This window comes from Gymnogyps californianus, chromosome 14 (assembly GCF_018139145.2).
Source record: "Gymnogyps californianus isolate 813 chromosome 14, ASM1813914v2, whole genome shotgun sequence".
NCBI lineage: Eukaryota > Metazoa > Chordata > Aves > Accipitriformes > Cathartidae > Gymnogyps > Gymnogyps californianus.
The window spans coordinates 14,830,911-14,850,002 of NC_059484.1; the positions used below are offsets into that span (position 1 = coordinate 14,830,911).

Below are 19,092 nucleotides of genomic sequence, written 5' to 3' on the forward strand. Positions count from 1 at the left end.
TCCTGTTATATGTATGGGACCTGAGACAGGTCCATGGGAATGAGAAATACACGGAGAACAGGATGGAGAAATTTTACCACTTCAAAATGCAGGAGAAGGTGGTTTCATTTAAAAAGTCTCTCCATCCTGATCCCACAAGGAACCTGCAGCCCACCGTTACAGGCAGCTTTATTAGGTAGCACTCAGTGAATGTGGATAATACCAATCTGTTAACCATAAGCAGGTGTTGAGCCAGGTTTACTACCCAAATAAAGCGCTGCTCTGTTTGCACAGTGATCTGATACGAGCTGTTTTCAGAAGGCCAATGTTAACTCCCTGAAACAAGCCCTTGGCTTCGTCATCAATGGCCTTCTGCCCTTGGCTGTAACATCCTCATCCACGGCACCTTCCTCAGCTTCTCTGTCCCCAAGGCTCTCGCTAATTTTTCCACACCAATCTTCTTGTTAGTTTGTACGTCTTAAAAGATACAGAACAGTGTCATTTCCAGGGAATAATTTTGTGACAGTTTCAGTGCTGAACCCAGGAAAGCATTGAAGTACACAGGCACATTCTATCGTGCCCCCCCCCTTTTTTTTTCCGCTTTCACTTCATGTCTTCAGTCTGCTTTCCTCACTTGTTTTTTGAGATTAACAGCCGCCGCCTCCTCCTTTCTGTGTTGCATCCCAAGCCTCACTTACAAATCACAGCATCTTGCTGCACAGCTTTTTCTCCTGTACAGCTCCGCATCTACATCTCATACCTTTTCATCCTGCCCATGACACAGTTCAGTGATGCTCTACTACTGCCTCGGTCGCAGCTTTCAATAGCACTGTTGGACTCTCATCCTACTTTGTTCCAGATCTCCTCCAATCAAGATTGCTGGAGACCTTCCAAAATGAAAGTTTATTTCACCTCTTTAAACACTTAATACCAGAATGAGGCAGGTTATGGCAGAATCAATTCAATTATAGTTTGTTTTATGTGATACCATGACCTTCAGTATTCTGATTTAACCAGAGAAGGTCAAAGTTAGGTCAACTGCACCTTTTCAGCTGGCAGTTCAGCAATCGTCTCGGTATATCTCCAGCATTCCAAGAAACCTCACGTGCCATTCGTTCAAAGTATCTTCTGTCCTTTTCTATCTGTCTGCCAATGCAGGTGCCTTATACATAAATGGGAGCTTGGACTTTGAAGCGAGTCACGAGTATTACTTATCCATCGAGGGCACGAGGAAGGGCTCAGCTTCTCTCAGCGATGTGACCATGGTGGTGATCAACATAACCGACATCAATGACCATGCACCAGAGTTCATCCAAGACCTTTACTTCACTGATATCCGGGAGGATGCTGCAGTTGGAGAAATCATCCTCACGGTATGATTATGAACCAGACCACCTGTCTATACCTATTCTTTTACTTGTGCTATGCATTATTTACTCAATTCAGTAGGTTTGTGACATTCAACATCTAAGATTTAAGCATGACTTTAAAAAAGGATGATTGCCAGAATTCCTGACACTCCATAGACAGGGAGAACACTTTGTCTTATAAGACATCTTTAAGTGAAAGCTTGAGATACCTAAGCGGGGCTCAGGAGCTTTGAGGACCTCCCAAGAGAGCTAAAATGCCTGCAGAAGGCCAATACCCTTGTGACCTGGGGAAGGCAGAGGCTTCCCTGGGCAGAACAGCGGAGCCCAAGGTATTTCCATGTGGAGTTCCCTGCCATGTTACCATCGTGTTACCATCACAGGGTTGGTAAAGTCAGGAAAGGGAGAAGGAGAAAGCCATTGTTGTAGCTGTGTTGAGTTTTATCTTGAAAAAACTAATGAATGACACTTATGTAAACCACCTTCCTTCCTCCTCCTCATTTGAGGCAAGCTCAAACCAATACCCTTAAATGACAAGGAGGTCCTGCCCCCATTCCTCCATGGCAAGGCCTTTTTGGGCCGGGGTCCTAGCTTTTTTTTCTCCTAACAGGTGTCAGCTGATGACTTGGATGGAGCAATGAACAATCAGATCACATATTCAATCGTGGGAGGGAACCCGCTGGGACACTTCGCCATTCAACCCAAAAGCGGACAAATCAGCATCGCCAAGCATCTGGACAGGGAGGAGGTGAGTTCAAGAAAATGGGAACAGAAAGGCTAAAACAGATGTGCCCCAAAAGACTGAGGGAGCACAGTATATTCAGCTACCTCCTGTTTTCTGAATGATCTACTCAAAATACTGTAAGCAGAAGGCAAGTCTTTCATTCATTCATTTTCTAGACTCGTAGATATGGCTGTAGGAATGCTGGGCTTTAGGGAAGACAATATAGCCTTCAGTGGTCACAACTCTGAGCTTTGGTCTGCTCCACTGGTGCTTCAAGCTGGCTGGGTGAGAGTCAGCCCCAAACTGGAAGCCAACATGGTTGGTTTCTGCTTCTCTGCATCAGAGCATTACGGAAAACAGGTATGGGGAGGAGATGGAAAGGTCATCTGGACAATCTCTCATTCATAAAACAGTAGCAGCTCAAACCACTGTTGACAGATGTTTGCCCAGCTTAGTCTCATCCATCTTTAGCAAGTTGTTTCCCTTCTCTGCAACTATTGTGAGGCTGATTTTCTTTAGCAATGTGCTTTGAGATTTATGGATGGAGAGCCTTAGCCAAGGGCAAAGCTCTTGTTACAGTGCAATCCATGGCCTCAAGCATTTCAACAAGCTGCAGCAAAGTAAAACATCAATGTGAAAAAGCCACCATTCCTCCATTTCTCCAAGTAATCATGCACTACAAATCCTCCAGATCCCCAGTTATTCCCTGACAGTTCGAGCCATGGACAACGGCCACCCTGCTCAGTTCAGTGACGTCGACGTGCGTGTCCACGTGTCTGATGTCAATGACAACCCTCCTCGGTTCTTCCAGCTCAACTACAGCGTGGTGGTGCAGGTAAGCTAGGAGGCAGTTTGTTCTCCCAGTCTGCCTCAGGGTACTAAGGTACTCATGCATGGGCTGCTGTTGGAGCAGAGGGATAAGACAGCGATGAAGCATGCTGCTGCTTTGTGCTCATTGCCACAAAGAACTGGTAGCATCTACAGGGGCAGATATTCTGCCAACAGATGCCATTTTCTCTTTCGATTAGCTTCAGGCACCTGCTGTCCTTTCAGTACAGAGAGTGCAGAGGTTTTCACACTTTCCAAGCCTGACCTGCAGCCCCTTTCTCCCTTGCAATCATCCATGTCTACACCACAACATAAAGAGCAGACCCAAGCCCATGGTCAAGCATCATCATGTCTGCTGGATGCCGCCCAGTTGTCACTTGGACCCAGCACCCCTATACGTAGTCAGAAAGAAACATAGACAAAACATGCTTTCATCTGCTCTTGTGCTGGCATGACTCAAGGGGAAAGCAAGGGCATCAGCTCAACTGTCTACGCTTAGCTGCCGCATATGTAATGCCATGAAAGGGAGTCCCTTGCCACCACTGGATCTCTGCTATTGCTGGCAAGAGTCTCAGTCTGTGTGTACTAGAGAGATGCACGTGGGGTGTAGGATTTGTTTCCCGGTTCCTGATCCAGTAGCTCTAGGGGCACTGTGGGTTCCCCTGGGCCTTTTCTCTTTACTTGCCTTTCTCCACTAGCATCTTTCCCCATTTCAGGAGAATGCTCCCGTGGGTACAAGTGTCCTGGAGCTGATTATGAGTGACAGAGACTCCCCAGAAAATGGACCGCCGTATTCATTCCAGATCACCCAGGGCAATGACGGGAAGGCTTTTGATGTCACCCAAAATGGTCTGCTAGTGACATCATCTATCCTGAACAGAAGAACGAAAGAACAGTACCTATTACAAGTCCAGGTAGAGCATGCCTTACTGTCCCGGTATCTGAATTCCCCAGCCAGATTAAGTAGCAACAAAATGAGATTAGAATGGCACAGCTGGATGGAAACGTCTCTGGCTTTGGAGAAATCCAATCCAGGCACAAATTGTGCAGCTTGGAGCCAGTTCCAGAGCTCCTTTCTCTACACAGTCTGCCCACAAGAAGCAGGGGGCCAGCTTCTGCATTGATAAAATCAGATAATACAATCATGAGAAATACTCTGTCAGCAGTTTCCTTAGACGTATGCTTTTCCCAGCACCATTCTAGTGACTTCCAGTTTAAAGTGAGACCTGGATCTGGCCCTACAAACTTTCTCCAAGAATCCTTGTCATTTAAGAAGTGGTTTAAGTTCCTCTGCAACAATAGAAATCCTCTTTGAAGAGTAAATTTATTATTTTTTAATGTTATCAGTAAGGATAGTCCATTACAAACAAAAGGATAACAACACGTAAAGTACATACTTCTTCAGTAATGGTAGTTGTTCTAAAAGCTAGGTACTATTATATTATAAACCTCAACCACTAACTGCCTAAGATTAGGGAGAAACTTATCCTATAATCTGATTATTCGCATTTTTCTATTTTGAGGTTCCTTGACTCATGCTAGACAGACATTGTCAGAGGTGGGACATGGGCTTAAATAGTCCGGAAGGTGAGCAAATGTGTTGACGTGCGTAACTGCTTTATATCTTTGTACACTCAGTTACGCATGGAACCCCAAAGATTGGCAACATCTCTAAAGATGATTAATCCTCAGGAAATCAGAGCCACTCAGGTGTCCTTCAGCTGCTGATGAGCGCACATGGAAATGAGCATGACCCCACCGCTAACAGAAGGTCTCAATCAGTCTCCATGCTGGAAGGCATGCTGCCGTTTCCCTGGGGCCATCTCCAGGCGGAGGTCCAACCCTTCTGCCAATTTTTCCCATTCCCTTTTCATTCCCGACCCGCTGCCTGACAGCTTCCACCCATTGCTACCCGCAAGGCACTCTCCTTTGCAAGACCTTATCAGCCCGTCCAGTCAGGTGAGGTGACAGTAAGTCAGCATGTGGCTATAACAGATCCTTCTGTTTTCATTGACAGGTCTCCGACAGCGGTATCCCTCCCCTGTCCTCATCAGCATTCATAAATATCCAAGTGACTGAGCAAAGCCAGTATGCCCCCTCAGCCCTTCCCCTGGAAATATTCATCACCACCAACGAGGAAGCCTTCCGAGGTGGCGTTCTGGGCAAGATCCATGCCACAGACCGAGACCCCCATGACACTCTGGTGTACACTTTGGTGGCGGAAGTGCCCAAGAAGGGGCTCTTCTCTGTTGGGGCTGCGGATGGGAAGATCATTGCTGGGGACAAGCTTCCCCATGGCCACTATGCTCTGAACGTGACAGTCAGCGATGGTACGTTCACAGCCACCACCAGCGTCAACGTCCACGTGTGGTGCTTCACGCAGGAGGCCTTGGACAAGGCGGTGGTGCTACACTTCCGCCACCTCTCCCCTGAGGAGTTTGTGGGGGACCATTGGCGCAACTTACAGAGATTTCTGGGAAACATCCTTGTCACCCGGCGCCAAAACATCCACATGGCCAGCTTACAGCCTGCAGCTACCTCTGACGGAGTGGACCTGCTCTTGGCTGTTGGAGAGCCACACGGCTCCTTGTATGAGCCTCGGGTCCTCGCAAATAAGATCACTGTATCAGCTGGGGAGATGGATCAACTCGTCGGTCTCCGGATGAAGAAAGCAATTCATGTGCCGTGTCATGGGTCAGATTGCGCCCACCGTGTCTGCAAGGAAACCATTCAGCTGGATCCAGGCATGATGTCTACTTACAGCACTGCCCGACTCAGTGTTCTCACCCCACGGCACAGCTTGGAGCAAATCTGTTCTTGCAATGGTGAGCAATCCTTCTTAGCAGCATCCCACCCTATAAACCTGGGCATATTGTGTTTTCCTTCAGTACACTGTAAAGCACCTGGACTTTCCATGGAATTGGGTTGCCCAATGACCAACAACTTTGCCTGCAATTTCAAAGCCAAATCTAGACTCTTTAGACTATGTGAAACTTTCAAGCTCTTTTTTTTTTTTTAATTAATCTCCTGTAGCAGTTAATAGCAGCAACATCTATCTATCTCATTGGAAAAAGTCACTCATACTTAGCAGGTAATGAAGCTTAGTGTTCAGAATTTCAATCTCTGAGCTCCTGTGTTGATCCTAGACTCAGCAAAGCACAGACTAACTGATAAATTTGAGGAAAGCCGAATAAAGCATATTTGTTATACTCGCTCTAGAATACTTCGAGAAATAAATGGAGGGAGCAGGGATAGAGGTTACCATCACTTGGGCAGGAATGGTAGAGGGATACCATAGAATAACACAAAGACTTATTAAGGATGAGGAAATTCAAGGGTGTTGTAGACCACGCTGAAGGCACCTTGAAGGTGCTATAGGACAGAAATAGCCAGGCTGCTATTGCAGGATTGTTTTACAGTTGAGTACATAGAAGAAATACTGGGAGCTCCAAACGGGAGCTGTGGGAGATGCAGTGCAGCGGTACATGGATTGCCATGGATGAGACTGTTCCTGGACAGTTATGGTGTCAGGCTGGGAAAAGAGGCAAGGCTTGATACAGTCCATAGTCTCAAAGCGTGACAAAGATGAGACCTTTTGCTCATTCTCCTTCCAGGAACGGCTGTGAGGTTTGGGGGCCACAGCTACATTTGGTACCAGCACTCACAGAGCGGCTCCTGGCACATGCACTTTCGCCTGAAGACCCACCAGCTGCACGCTGTCGTGTTCTACGCTAACGGGACTGACCATGCCACTTTGGAGGTATGTATTGCAATGCATGGGGATTTCTTTCCAGCGTAAAAAAAAGACTTACTCTTTCAGGGAAGGGAATCACAGAAAGAAGATGGAATAATATGTACCCTTAGTAATTCATCTAGCTAAAATACAAGACTTGGGAAGACCAAGTGAGAGCCAAGCACAGTTTGGCAATTGCTGCAACCACAGCTAGTGAATCGTTTTTTTACATCTGTGAATGCACATGCTAGTCTCTGGTATGAAGGCAGCACACACCCATATCAGATCTACATCATCTTCCCTTACAGCTTGCTTCTCCATCCCTCTCTTATATCACATATCTCAGGGCAAAGAATTTACCAGGTGGAATTTTCCCCAGACCAGTCTGCTCCCACTGTAGCAAAGGGCAAACTTCCCCCCAGAGCTTAGGAGTGGGGTCAGTCTCCCACTGAACAAACAAACCATTTGCCAGACCGCGTTATGGCTCAGTCCAACACAGAGGAGGCAGCCACATTGGGCTAGAGGGTTGGGGTAACAGGGTAGAGATGAGGAGGGCACAGGTGAGCTCTGAGATTGGGAATGATATCACCAGCCTTTACCTGCATCACAGTATATACCAGTCGGGTCATGCATCTAATCAAATGGACGTCAAATTAAAGGTCCTTTACAGTAATGGACAGAACAGACAAAACAGGAGTCTTAAATGCTGTTTCTCAACCCCCCATTCTTTTCAACCACTTTCTTCAGGTGGTTTCACTGTTTAAGACACCTGCAGAGCCAGGAACATTTCAGTCTGATCACTCTCCTCCCTCTGGCTGCACACTGAATCGACCCAGCATTCAAAGATTATCTCCCTCTTCCACTTTGGCAAAAGAAGGAAAGCAGCAGATGACTAAAGAATAGGGGTTTTGTATATTCCTCATCAATTAAGTTCGGACTAATAGGAGACCAAGATCATAGGACATACTTACCAGCTTACAGAGGTTTGTCCCCAAGACTAATCACATTGAGATCTACACACTGTAACCTGCCTGGAAGTGTTCATCCTGTCCCTGAATTCCCTCATCCCTTCTCATGGTTTCACAACCCCATCTTCCTATTTTGAAATACTTTTCTTTCTGCTGTTATAAAAGACGCACACAGACAGAGAGCTGCACAGCAGCCAACACCCAGGGACCTGCCCAAAGTACATATTGCAAGCTCCTGCTGCCACAGCCATCGCTCCTTAAGAGCAAGAGCACAGAAACATCATCCATATGTCCTGTACCCATCTCCGAGAGTGACTTTAATCTGCATTGTAAAGGGCTGATGAGAAAAACTTCTCAAGAAGGGTCTCTAGCTTTCTACCCCTTCTCTGGGAAGGAGAGTCACCAAGTACTTCAGCAGAAGCATTCCAGCACTCCAGATGGTGCTCAGAAAGGATGAGATGGCAGGAAGCTCTACTAAGCCAGGCCTAACACACAGAGTCAAGGGAGAAAAGACTCATTATTGATGGAGTTCAGTGTGCCCACGATCTCCTGTACCCAAATGTCTCCACAAGCTTTTCAATAGGAAACATTCATAAAGCCTCCACCATAAAGTTGCCTGCGAATCATTTCTTCCCTGACTCACTTTATTAACAATATCTCAGGGATCAAACCTTTTCTAGACCATCTGGCCTGAAAAAACTGAAGGAATCCCTCAAGATTTTAAGCTTTGTAAACTGCAGTACTCTAGGTATGAGCCAAAGCTTTGAAAGAATCATAACCGATGGTTTGTAGATTTGGTGAAGAGGGTCAGTTCTCCCAAGGGCATGCATATCATCACCCTTCCAATCACTAAGCTCTCCTGATGTTCAGAAATAGGTTGCAGCAAGAGGATGGCAAGCCAGGCAAGCTGGGAAAGATTTGGCAGTCTGTCAGTTCTTGCTCCAGGGAATTGAGTTCTCAGCTGTCTCCCAGCCCCAGAAATTGATAAGCCCAATCTACAGACCCATCTGAAGTGAAATCATGTTCTTCCAGATAAAGTGAAGTGACAAAGTTCTCTGGTGCGCTTGCCAACTGTGCAAAGAGATTCACACATATGTTGCCCTGAGGCCCTTCCATGGCGTGTGCCAGCTGCATCTAGTTCTTCCTTCCTTCAGCAGTTGCTCTCTCCTCCCACTAGGATTTATCTATACCATGGGCTTCTCTAAGAGTTAACTGTTGTCTTGCTCTGCTTTTGACCCCTCCAGAGTAGCCCCATCATATCATATGTAGGTTCCTCTAGAGTTCAGTGTAGCCCATAATCACTCCTCCTCTTCTAGCCTCTTCCAAGCACCACCACTCCTCGCTGTCTCTAATGCCCCCCGTGAAGATCTCTTTTGCCTGGGATGAATTGCTTGATGTTACGTAGCAAGCTCTGCAGGTTTCCCATGAATGTTTTGTTCCATCTCTTTTCTCCTCCATAGGCTCTTGGCTTCTGTGAGAGAGAGGTTTTATCAACAAAGCACTGGAGAGAAAAAAAAGTGAAAGAGAGGTTTACCCTTGACACAACACAGCTAACCTCTCCTTTCTCCTTCCTCCATATAAGTTTTAAAGATGAATCTTGGACCACAAATAGGAATTTCTGACATCCCAGTTTAATGTAGAAGACACTGGTGTGGTTCATTTTTAGCAGCTCAATATCTTGTCTCCCTCCCATCTGCTGGAGATCAAGGATTGGATTGCAACACCTATCAGCAGCTTTGGCCTGGCTTTCCAACATGCTGGTTAGGAGCTGGGTACAACAGTAATTCCTTTCTCTGCCTCCCAGCTCCTCCTTGCCTCCTCCAGAGAAAGCTGCCAGGGCTCCTCCTCAATGAGGTCCTTTCAGCACCCTCACCCATGCCAAAGTGGCAACCGCTCCAGCACCTTCCCCACCACTAACGAGACAGTGAGAACAGCATAAAGGCCACGTGGCCCAAAACAAGAGTCCATCTGTGACTGGTGATGGAGTTATGAATAGTCTGAGTACCAGGGCTCTGATTAGGCTCAGGAAGTGGGGAGAAGGGGCAAGCAGCTGCAGGAGCATGATCACATGGCTCTGCACCCTGTTATATGGAAAGATGAGCTTCCCACTCTGCACACTGGTCAAAGGTTGCAGGGAAGGACCACGGGTGAAATTGCGCCAGAGAGATGAAGGTGTTTTGCCAAATAAAGGAGGTTGCAGTCACTTAAACAGGCTTTAATTGATCCATGCATACCTTAATATGGGTGAAAGGGGCTGCATTTGCCTAGCTGGTAATTCTTGGAGTCCGAAAGTTGGGATTCATCTTGACTCTCAATGCTTAGGCAGGGAGAGAAGGGAACAAGCAGCAGGAGAAGTGTTGAAAGCCTCCATGAACAGCAGCCGCCTGTATCACAGCTAACCGTGACTTCTGGGACGTGTTTTGCAGATGGTTAATGGAGTGCCTCAACTTGGGTACAGCTGCCGGGAGAACTACACCGGGAACCTCTCCTCCTCACGTTTTGTGAGCGACGGTGAGTGGCACTCAGTCTTCCTGGAGGTGAAGAATACGTCTGTCCACCTGCTCATCGATGGCCTGGGAAACGCCTCTCTCCAGCTGCCAGGGACGTGTAGTATCTCCCGAGGCAGACGAGACCTGCTTTTTGGGGGACTTCGGCAGCCGCTCCAGTCCCAGAGAGTCACATGGGGGTTCAGGGGCTGCCTGGACGTGGTTGCAATCAACGGCAGAGAAGTGGTTCTCCTGCCCGGGAAAGGGCAATCAAAGGAAGTCGTGGAGGAGGTGGGGATAAAGCAGTGTTGCTCCCCCACCGGCGCCTGCAGCAGCAACCCGTGCCTCAACAATGGGATGTGCTCCGAAACTCACGGAGGAGGTACGTGAACATCCCACGCAGAGCAATAGGAGAGCAATAAGCAGTGAGGGGAGGGAAAGATGCAACCTCTTCATTCATCCCTATGCGAGGGGCTACTCCAGAGGAGAATCAGAGGTCCCCTGTCCCGGGGGACCTCAAGTGATAGCTGACTCAGTGCAGCAGCAGCTGGGGGGTTATGAGATCATCATCCTGGCTCTCACCAGCAGACCATGGCCTGGAGGGCAGGAAGGTGTTTCTAAGGAGTGCGCATGACCTAGAAGAGCACAGCGCTGCCAAAAACTCAAATGCAAATAGAAATTCCACCCACCCCTCTGCATCCTCTTTGCTTAAGGAGCCATTAGCAAGGCTGGAATCAGGCAAGATGGGATCATGCAGCGATGGTATCTGGGCAGAAACAAGTCAAGATCTTAGTCTATTCCCACTGCAGTCAGTGACTCCCCAGGGCTGTGGGAAGGGATATGGGAAAACCGTAAGCTCAAATCCAAGAGTCTCAGGCTAACACGGGGTGCACATGCTCAACAGAGGTTTGATACCAGGCTCTGCCCAAGACACTCTCACCACAGCCCCATTCCTCCCATCAGAGGGTCTCCCTGCAACGAGCTGTATCACAGGGACAGGGCTAGTTTGCAGAGGCCTCGGGGAGAAGAACTGCTCCCAGTGATGTCCACCCTTGAGTCACTGCCCTACACCCATGTCCTAGCTTCCAGCACAGCAGGGCTGCACCCCGTAACGCCCCATCTACCAAGATAGATACTGTCTGCGCTTTGGCCCTTCCTTGGGACAGAGGGGTGCTTTCCAGGCTGCTGCGTGGGGCAGAAGCTCCTCCTGCAGCTCTGTGCTCTTTGGGGCCGTTGCCAAAGCCCACACCCAGCCTGGCGAGCAAGCGAGGACGGAGGAGAGAGCACACCTCCTCCTGCCCTACCCGCAGCCTCTGGGAACAAGATTCCCAGCCCTGTCGACTCAGCAGCTGCCTGGTTCAGGTGAACTTGTCTGACACGAGGTGCATCTGTACCAAACAGTTAGCCTGGCTGGCACTCACACCTCAGCCTTACCCTTGAGGCCCTCCGCACAGAAAACCCCTCTGGCTGGGCTGGAAGGGGCTCAAAGCCCACGAGGTGAAAACTCATCTCTGCTTTAAGTCAAGGCATCACCTGCTTGCTTTGCAGAGAGCATACAATAGGAGGGAGGAGGAGGAAAATCACTGCCTCACTAATAATCTAGTAATCATCCAGTGCCCTTCCCATAGTTTCCTTCCAAGGTGATCACCTTCTCCTGCAAATGGCCCAGCTGCCCAGGAAAGAGCCTGTGGGACATGGCCCCAGGCAGAAAAACGCAGGACACTGCTGTGGGGAAGGGGTTGTTCAAGGGACATTTAGATTGTGAGGTTATCCTGGGTGCTTGGCTTCCTTTAGCGTTGCAGGCTCAGTCCCGGAGACCACGGGCATGCAGCGCGAGTTTATGCAAAGCTTTGCCCAGGGATCTCGGGCGTGGGATTACATGCACAGGCAAAGACACGTCTGTGCAAGTGAGCCCGGGTAAGCCACGTGGCCGTGTGAGAACGCATCTGTGCGGAAAGGGTCAAAGCCAGACCAGCCACCACATCAACCACAGCACTCAGGACCACAGGTGCAAACACATGTGAACCCCCGCATCCAGGAACACGTGTGTTTGGGCACACGCAGCCCTACAGGCAATGTCCAGCACCTGCTGCACAAGCGTCAGCATGTCCTTGTTGTACAACCACTAACACGCATGTGGAAACAGGTCTACATTTGTTCACCCTGTGCTCCAAAGCAGGGATGTTTAGCTTGTGGATGAGTAGCAAAGGCTTTTCAAGCGTGCTGCAAGGTGGAAATTCTGAACTTCTTGCATGGCACCACGAGCCGAGTGACTAGCAGGAGCACGGCACAGCCAGGGACATTCCCATGCTTAGGGCTACACTAAACAGCAGCCAAAAATGCGAACAGCAGCAGCCCCCTCCGAGTCCCTGCCTATGCTGGGTTTCTCTCTGGCTGTGAGCAGACATCTGTAGGCAAGAGAAACCCGACGTGTTGAGACAGGCACTTCATACCGCGAGAACTCACAGGACCAAAGACTTCAGAGAACAATAAGTTACAGAGGATTGCATTTAGCAGAGTCAGAAGCTGTGAATCAGCCCACCAGGCTCCCCTTCCTTTAACCTGAATTTGTCCCCCAGCTTCTCCATGCAATAAAGCTGGGCCCTGAATGCATCCCTGGCAGGAGAGGGTCTGTATCAGGAAAGGACAGGCTTGACTTATTGCTTAAATAGCTCTCTAGTGCCATTGCATTGCCCCAGAGTGGCCACCCAGCCTCCAGCAACTGCTCCAGGTCCTGTAACGTACCCACCAGCCCTCCATGGACGGCTTGGGTGCCCCACAGCACCTGCTGCGGCAGCAAGTACCTATGCTTAGGTAGCCGGATTGAGCCCTCTGTGGGTGCCATCAGCACCAGGCACTGCTCCTCCCTGTTCTTGCTAGTTCTTCCATACAGATACGGTCTCTGTATGACACTCTCTCACCCTCTCCAGGTTACACCTGCATCTGCCCCGGGCTGTTTTCTGGTGAGCGCTGTGAGCTAGGGGACAGTCCCTGCGAGTCCAAGCCCTGCCTGCACGGGGGAACCTGCACCCTCTCCGCCACCGGCTACTCCTGCCACTGCCCTGACTGGTACCTGGGCGAAAGGTAAGGTCCAGGAAGGCTTCGGGACTGGTGATCTCCCCTGGTGGGCTGAAAACATGATCTCTACCAACGAGCATTGCACATTTCTGGAGCTCAGCAGATCCAGACACTCTGGGACTAATTGCAAATTGCATGTGCCTGAGCATTACAGCAGGGAAGTGTCCAAAGGCAGAGCTGAGCAGACCAGGACATAAATAGCTCCGCCATCATGTGGTCATTGCCCCTCTGTGCCCATCTCCTCTGAGCAGGAGGAAAAAGAAAAAATCTCCTCTCCTTACAGATGCTTTGAATGCCTGCAGATGCTATGCTTGGTGCAGGTTCAAAGCCTCTCCTTGCGAGGAGAGAGTCTCTCCCCACACGCTGCTCCTCCCCGCCGTGTGAGCTGAGCTTGGCTGGGATGGGGGCACCCTGGCATCAGGGTGCGGGCAGGCACTGCACTGGGTGGCAGGAGGATGCCCCAAGGCTGGGGGGAGGCTGGCTAGCACAGTTGCAAGCTGCCCCCTCCTTCAGTAGCTGGGACACCCACCCTGGGTGCTGAAGGGGCTATTTCTGCCCAGGACCAGCTCTGCAGGGCTCATTCAAGGGGAATTTCTGACCCAGGTCACAGCCACTATTCATCCAATTCAAAGCTCAGCTCAGGATAGTGGGCTACGCTGAAAAGCAGGGGCAGGATGCCATTCCCGCTCTCCTGTCAGATGGCCTACGGATCCCCGTTATGAAGAGGCGTCAGAGTGTTTGGCTTTGGCCCTAAACCCTATGGTTCGTATCACTTTGAAGTTCTCACCATCACTGTTACAGCTTGCATACATTTCCCATATATGAAGTGTCAGTGCACGCTTGCCAAATATCTTCAGCTAGAGAATTAACCCAGGCCCAGAGGCTGCTCTGCTGCTCAGCGTTACCGGCCGCAGCCACGCACCCCCTCCAAGCCCCCTGCCCTGCCTCCAGCCCAGCCTGATGAGAGATGCCCAGCACAGGCTCAAACATCATCACATCCAGTTCCTCCTTCTGCCTTAGCCATTTAGTCAGCATGAACACAGGATGAACATCGATTTGAATCAATACAAAGGCAGAAACTATTCGTGCAGCTCTTGGAATAAAAGTCTGTAGCTGAGCATTAGGTGGCAGTGTAATATCCGAAATCACCGGTCGTTCAGCCGGAGCCTGTGGGTGCATGTTGCACACGCCAGGTCACACATCCTAAAACACTGGCTAAGAAACAAAAGGAGCCCAAACCTCACAGAGTTTGTTCTGCAACAAGAAAAAAAAGGAAAGCCAGCAAAGCGTTGCATATTCCCCCTAGCACGAGGAGGTCATTACTGTTGGAAGGAAAGGTCCCCTGTACTGTTGGGGAACATTTAGTTTGTGTGGGGTGGAGCAAGACAGAGAAACAGAAATTCAGTCTCAGTTCTGCAGGTGCTCCATAAAATGCCAGAAAAGCCTCTCCAGCAAGGATGCCCATTCACCACTTCTCAGGCTGGATGTTCCCCAAATGCTTGCTGCAACCTGCAGACATCCACAGGTCACCCTGAGACCCCACAGAGCCTGGAGGACATACGAGACTTCATAAGAGGTTGACACATTGCAGAGTGATCCTGGGGTCCCTAATTTAACAGGGTGGGAGCATCTCTCTATGCAGTGTTAGCCCTAGAAACTCCAAATACTCCTCTGAGGCAGGAGGTCCCCCATTTTAATTTGTTGCCTATGACTGAGAAATAGGACCGTCCTGTAAAACGTGGTCTCCTGAAAAGTGTCATTTTATACTCAAGGATCATGGCCCTCTGCCAGGAGAGGCAGGTAGCACTAGTCTAGCAAGGGAGGGAGAGCAGACCAGGATGGAGCATCCTTGGCTGGCATAAGTCAGTGCCCTGAATAGAATGACGCAGTTCTAGCTGTATCCCCAGGCTAACGGTGGTTGTCTCCCTCCTTTCCTCCCCACAGGTGCGAGAAGCTGGCTGAGGAGTGCAAAGAAAACCCATGTCGAAACGCCGGGCGCTGCGTGAGCAACCAAGGCTCCATCCACTGCATCTGCCCATCGGATTACCAGGGGGACTACTGCACACAGCCCATCATTACCCCCGCCATCGTGCCCACGCAGTGGGCGGTGGGCCCCGAGGAGATCGCGGAGATCGTAGCCGGCGTGCTGGGGGTGGCCATCCTGGCCGCGGCCTTTGTGCTCATCCGCAAGCGCTACTGCCACCGGGCCAAGGCACACAAGCCCGTGGCTCGGGAGGACCCCGACCTGCTCACCAAGAGTGAGTTCTCCAAGAGCGTGGGTGTGGGCACCCAAGCCGTGCCACCCATCGAGCTCAACATCCTCAGTGATGCAGCACACAACAACCTGGACCGGGCCACACCGGAGCAGTGCAAACCCACCAGCACCCCTGAATTCGTCACCTTCAACTCTGCCAATGCCCCAAAGCACCGGGGCACCATCGTGTGCAGTGTGGCACCCAACCTGCCCCCCGCTGCACCCCCCTCCAACTCTGACAACGAGTCCTTCATCAAGTGCACATGGGCCAGGGAGGAGATGGGTCAGTAGCCACAGCTTTTTCTTGCTCTTACACATCCCTCCTTCCCCTTGTGAAGTGGATCTAAGGCTTGCAAGCATGGGGGACCAACAGTGTTGGCTAAAGCCAAGCAAACCACGGGCCCTGCTGCAGGTCCTTTGTTGGCTTTTCCCTCCCTGCTCACCAGTACATCCCAGCTTTCAGCTTTAACCCGCTCAGTCTTGTACACAATCAGCAGGGAAACCATTAATGCATAGCCTGGATTCCCACACATCCTGGGTCAAAAGACCCTATAAAAGAGAATAAAGAAGCTAAGGGGAAAAAAATTAGGATCCTAAAAGTCAGTGTGAGTTTTAGTGACGACATTTGCATCAATGCTCCTAGGCAGAGGGATCACACCCTCAGGGAAACACCTTGCATGGCTCCAGACAGCAAGCTTACTGCTTTCTCTCCATGCAGAAGTTCATCACCAAAGTACACTGTTAGAAGAGAGTTCACAAGAGTAACTACAGGGAAAGGGAGAGATCCAGTGATCACTTGCTCTGCTCCCATCCCTTCATCATGCAAGCTTCTTGCATCCGAATGGCATGATGAAATGCGTCTTTTGGGTGCTAGAGTAGTGGGCGCCTGAAGGCTGGTGGGAACACTGCCTCAGCACAGCCAGGGGTGCCCTCAGGCCCCCTCAATTCCCAAAGCAGCAACTACAACTCCCCTGTCCCCACGTCTCCTCTCTTCCCTGGTCTGCCACATCTCCTGCAGGCTCAGAGTCTACAGAAGGAATTAGTGGGAGGGCAAGGGAGGGGAAAAAACCAGCTTGAACTGCAGCTAACACAACTCTGTTTTGTTCCAGTCTACCCAGCAGAAACAACCTACTGGCCCCCCCGGTACCTGTCATCAGACGTCCAGGAATATTCCCACTACGAGATCGTTCAAGGGCCCCCTGCGTCCTCCTCCCACCCTCCTCTCCCCCCGCCACCCCCTCCACCGGCAGACACGGAGTCAGTCGCTCTTTACGGGGGCTTTCCCTTCCCGCTGGACCAGAGCAACAAGCGGGCCCCCATCCCGCCCCGCTACAGCAACCAGAACCTGGAGGACTTCTTGCCGCTCGGCCCCGTGGACGTGGGAGCCTCCCAGTGCCAGAACGAATATACGGCCATCAGCTACTACCCAGCCCAGCTGGTGCAGGGCGAGGGCGTCCCGTACCAGCCCGACCCCGGCTACAAGCGGGTGAGCATGCGCCTGAGCGTGGCCCAGCCCTCCTATGCGGACTGCGAGGTGGGCCACCAGCCCAGCATCCGAGCCCAGCCCCTTCCACCCCCCAACTACGAGGGCTCCGACATGGTGGAGAGTGACTACGGGAGCTGCGAGGAGGTGATGTTTTAACGGGGGGCTCATTCTCAAGATGAGAAGAGAAGCGCATCTCCACGCAGAACAGTGTGCAGGGGGGCTGCCACGTGCCACTAAAGGGAGGCTTACGTGTGTGTCCCCCCCCAGCTTGCAGCATCTCCCCCTGCACGGCTGGGTTGTAATTTGGCTGGATCTTTCCCCCCGCTGCCCTCCACAGTGCTCCTGCTGCAAATGGAGGGCAAATGCTCCAGCCACTGCAGGGACACGGAGGATGCTCCTGGGATGCCAATGACTAACCTGCCTCCTTGCCAAGGGAATTTCCTCCGACACTGCGCAGGACCGCAGCATGCCACCTCCTCCCACCCCGGGCTCCCTGGCCACAGGGATGATGAGGAGGAAGAAGGCAAGCACTGCAAGCATGGCAGCAGTCGTGGTGGAGAAGGTGCGAAAGGACTAGCAATGCACAGCCGAGGAGTGCCCCAGGCGGGATAACAGAGGCTCCCTGCCCCCAGCTCTGGCTCCGAGGGCTTGCATCAAGCCAACAGTTTGCCCAGTGGAATGGATCAGCTGGTGCAAACCCTTTTCCATGTCTGCTTCCCGAGGCAGGGAGAGAGATCAGGGAATGCAGCTGGTCCCATCAGCACATCCCTCACTTGGCCAACAGAAGTCCAAGGGAAGAAAGAAAAAAAAAAAAAAAAAAAGTCCATTTCTGTAGAAAAACCGAGCAACAAGCTTCGTCCTTTGTCACACCAGGAACCACCCACAGACTCAAACCAGTGCAGCCAGCAGCAAAGCAAGACCCCTGCCCAGTTGGGCTGCACTTGCGGGAATAAGGGAGACCCTGCCCTGAGGACGCGAGCGCAGACGTGTCCCCGTGGCTGTCGTGGTCCCATGCTGAATGCAGCGGTACGTGGTCCTGCCACCCAGCTGGGGCTCCCTGGTGTATCCCAGAAAGACTGGCCAGCACCATGTGGCATCTCCGACCCAAGATGGGGCACCGAGGCTACTGAGCGTGGGTTTGCCTGTATGTCCTTGTGCTTGGAAATTTATTGTTTCTTCGTGACAGGTTTTCTTTGGTTGGTTGTTTGATGTAACTTTTTTGTTGTTGATTTTTGGAAAGTATTAAAAGAGTTTGGATTTTTTTACTATTATGATTTTATTCAATAACTCAGGGATTCCCTTGTAAATAGGACATCCCTGCCTAGCTCCAGCCAAGGGCAGCCCAGGGAATAACAGCTTATTTTAGACACCAGCAGCCCCAGCCTCTTGCGCCTTCAGAGAAGTACCAAGACAGCAAGTTCAACGCATCTTTGAGGATCCTATAAGGGCCAGAGGAAGGAGGCAGACCCACCTCACTTTGGGAAGGCACAAGCCTCCCGTATCTGTCAGCTCAGGAGCAAATGGGTTGAAAGGACCCAAATCCAAGCCCTGCCTTGATTCCCATCCCCAACCAAACACACTTGGGAAAAACAGAAATTCATCTCATTTCTGAAAGTAAAGCCACAGCCCTTAAGGAGATTACTACCACCTGGTTAACGTGGAAAACACACCTGACTCAAGCATATCTGCAGAGAGGTCCCCAAAACGCCCAGCACAGGCTCGGTGGGACACAGCAGCCAGCCCCAGCACCTGTAGACCCTGCCTGCAGCCCCACTCCTCTGCCCAAGCATCCCCAGGGCATCAAGGCTGCTTGCCACTCCTCTAGCACCCACCAGCCACCCCCACAGCCCCCCAAAACACTGCCTGTTTTGCCTTCAAAGTTCTCATGCACTTCAACAGTTTTTTTTTTTTTCCATCAAAAACCCCAGGCTCGTCACTGCTGTCACTCCCACACACACGCCGGGCAGCCTCCTCTGAAAGGGCTCACCGTCAACTGGAGAGCACGATCCATCTCAGAGTTTCCCCAGCAACAGCTGATGACATCACTAAAGCTCAGCAATGTTTTGAGTGTCAGTGATGTCATTAGCTATCACCATGGAGATGGCAAAGGGAGGACCCGGGGAGCCGTGCCTCCAAGGGCCAACATCTGCAGGGAACAAAGCGCTGCATGGGCCAAGTGACCCCAACAG

General features: G+C 50.9%; 1 protein-coding gene across 1 annotated transcript in view; it reads left to right on the forward strand.

Moving 5' to 3' along the window:
- The window catches only part of FAT2 (FAT atypical cadherin 2), a 46,233-nt gene extending 29,174 nt beyond the window's left edge, over window positions 1-17,059 (forward strand). The window contains exons 14-23 of the mRNA XM_050905139.1: window positions 1,138-1,352; window positions 1,957-2,094; window positions 2,762-2,905; window positions 3,615-3,812; window positions 4,916-5,723; window positions 6,513-6,658; window positions 10,026-10,467; window positions 13,016-13,169; window positions 15,108-15,700; window positions 16,527-17,059. Of these exons, the coding sequence (XP_050761096.1) occupies window positions 1,138-1,352; window positions 1,957-2,094; window positions 2,762-2,905; window positions 3,615-3,812; window positions 4,916-5,723; window positions 6,513-6,658; window positions 10,026-10,467; window positions 13,016-13,169; window positions 15,108-15,700; window positions 16,527-17,059 (3,371 nt within the window). The remainder of the gene's footprint in view (window positions 1-1,137; window positions 1,353-1,956; window positions 2,095-2,761; window positions 2,906-3,614; window positions 3,813-4,915; window positions 5,724-6,512; window positions 6,659-10,025; window positions 10,468-13,015; window positions 13,170-15,107; window positions 15,701-16,526) is intronic.
- The last annotated feature ends 2,033 nt before the right edge of the window (window positions 17,060-19,092 follow it).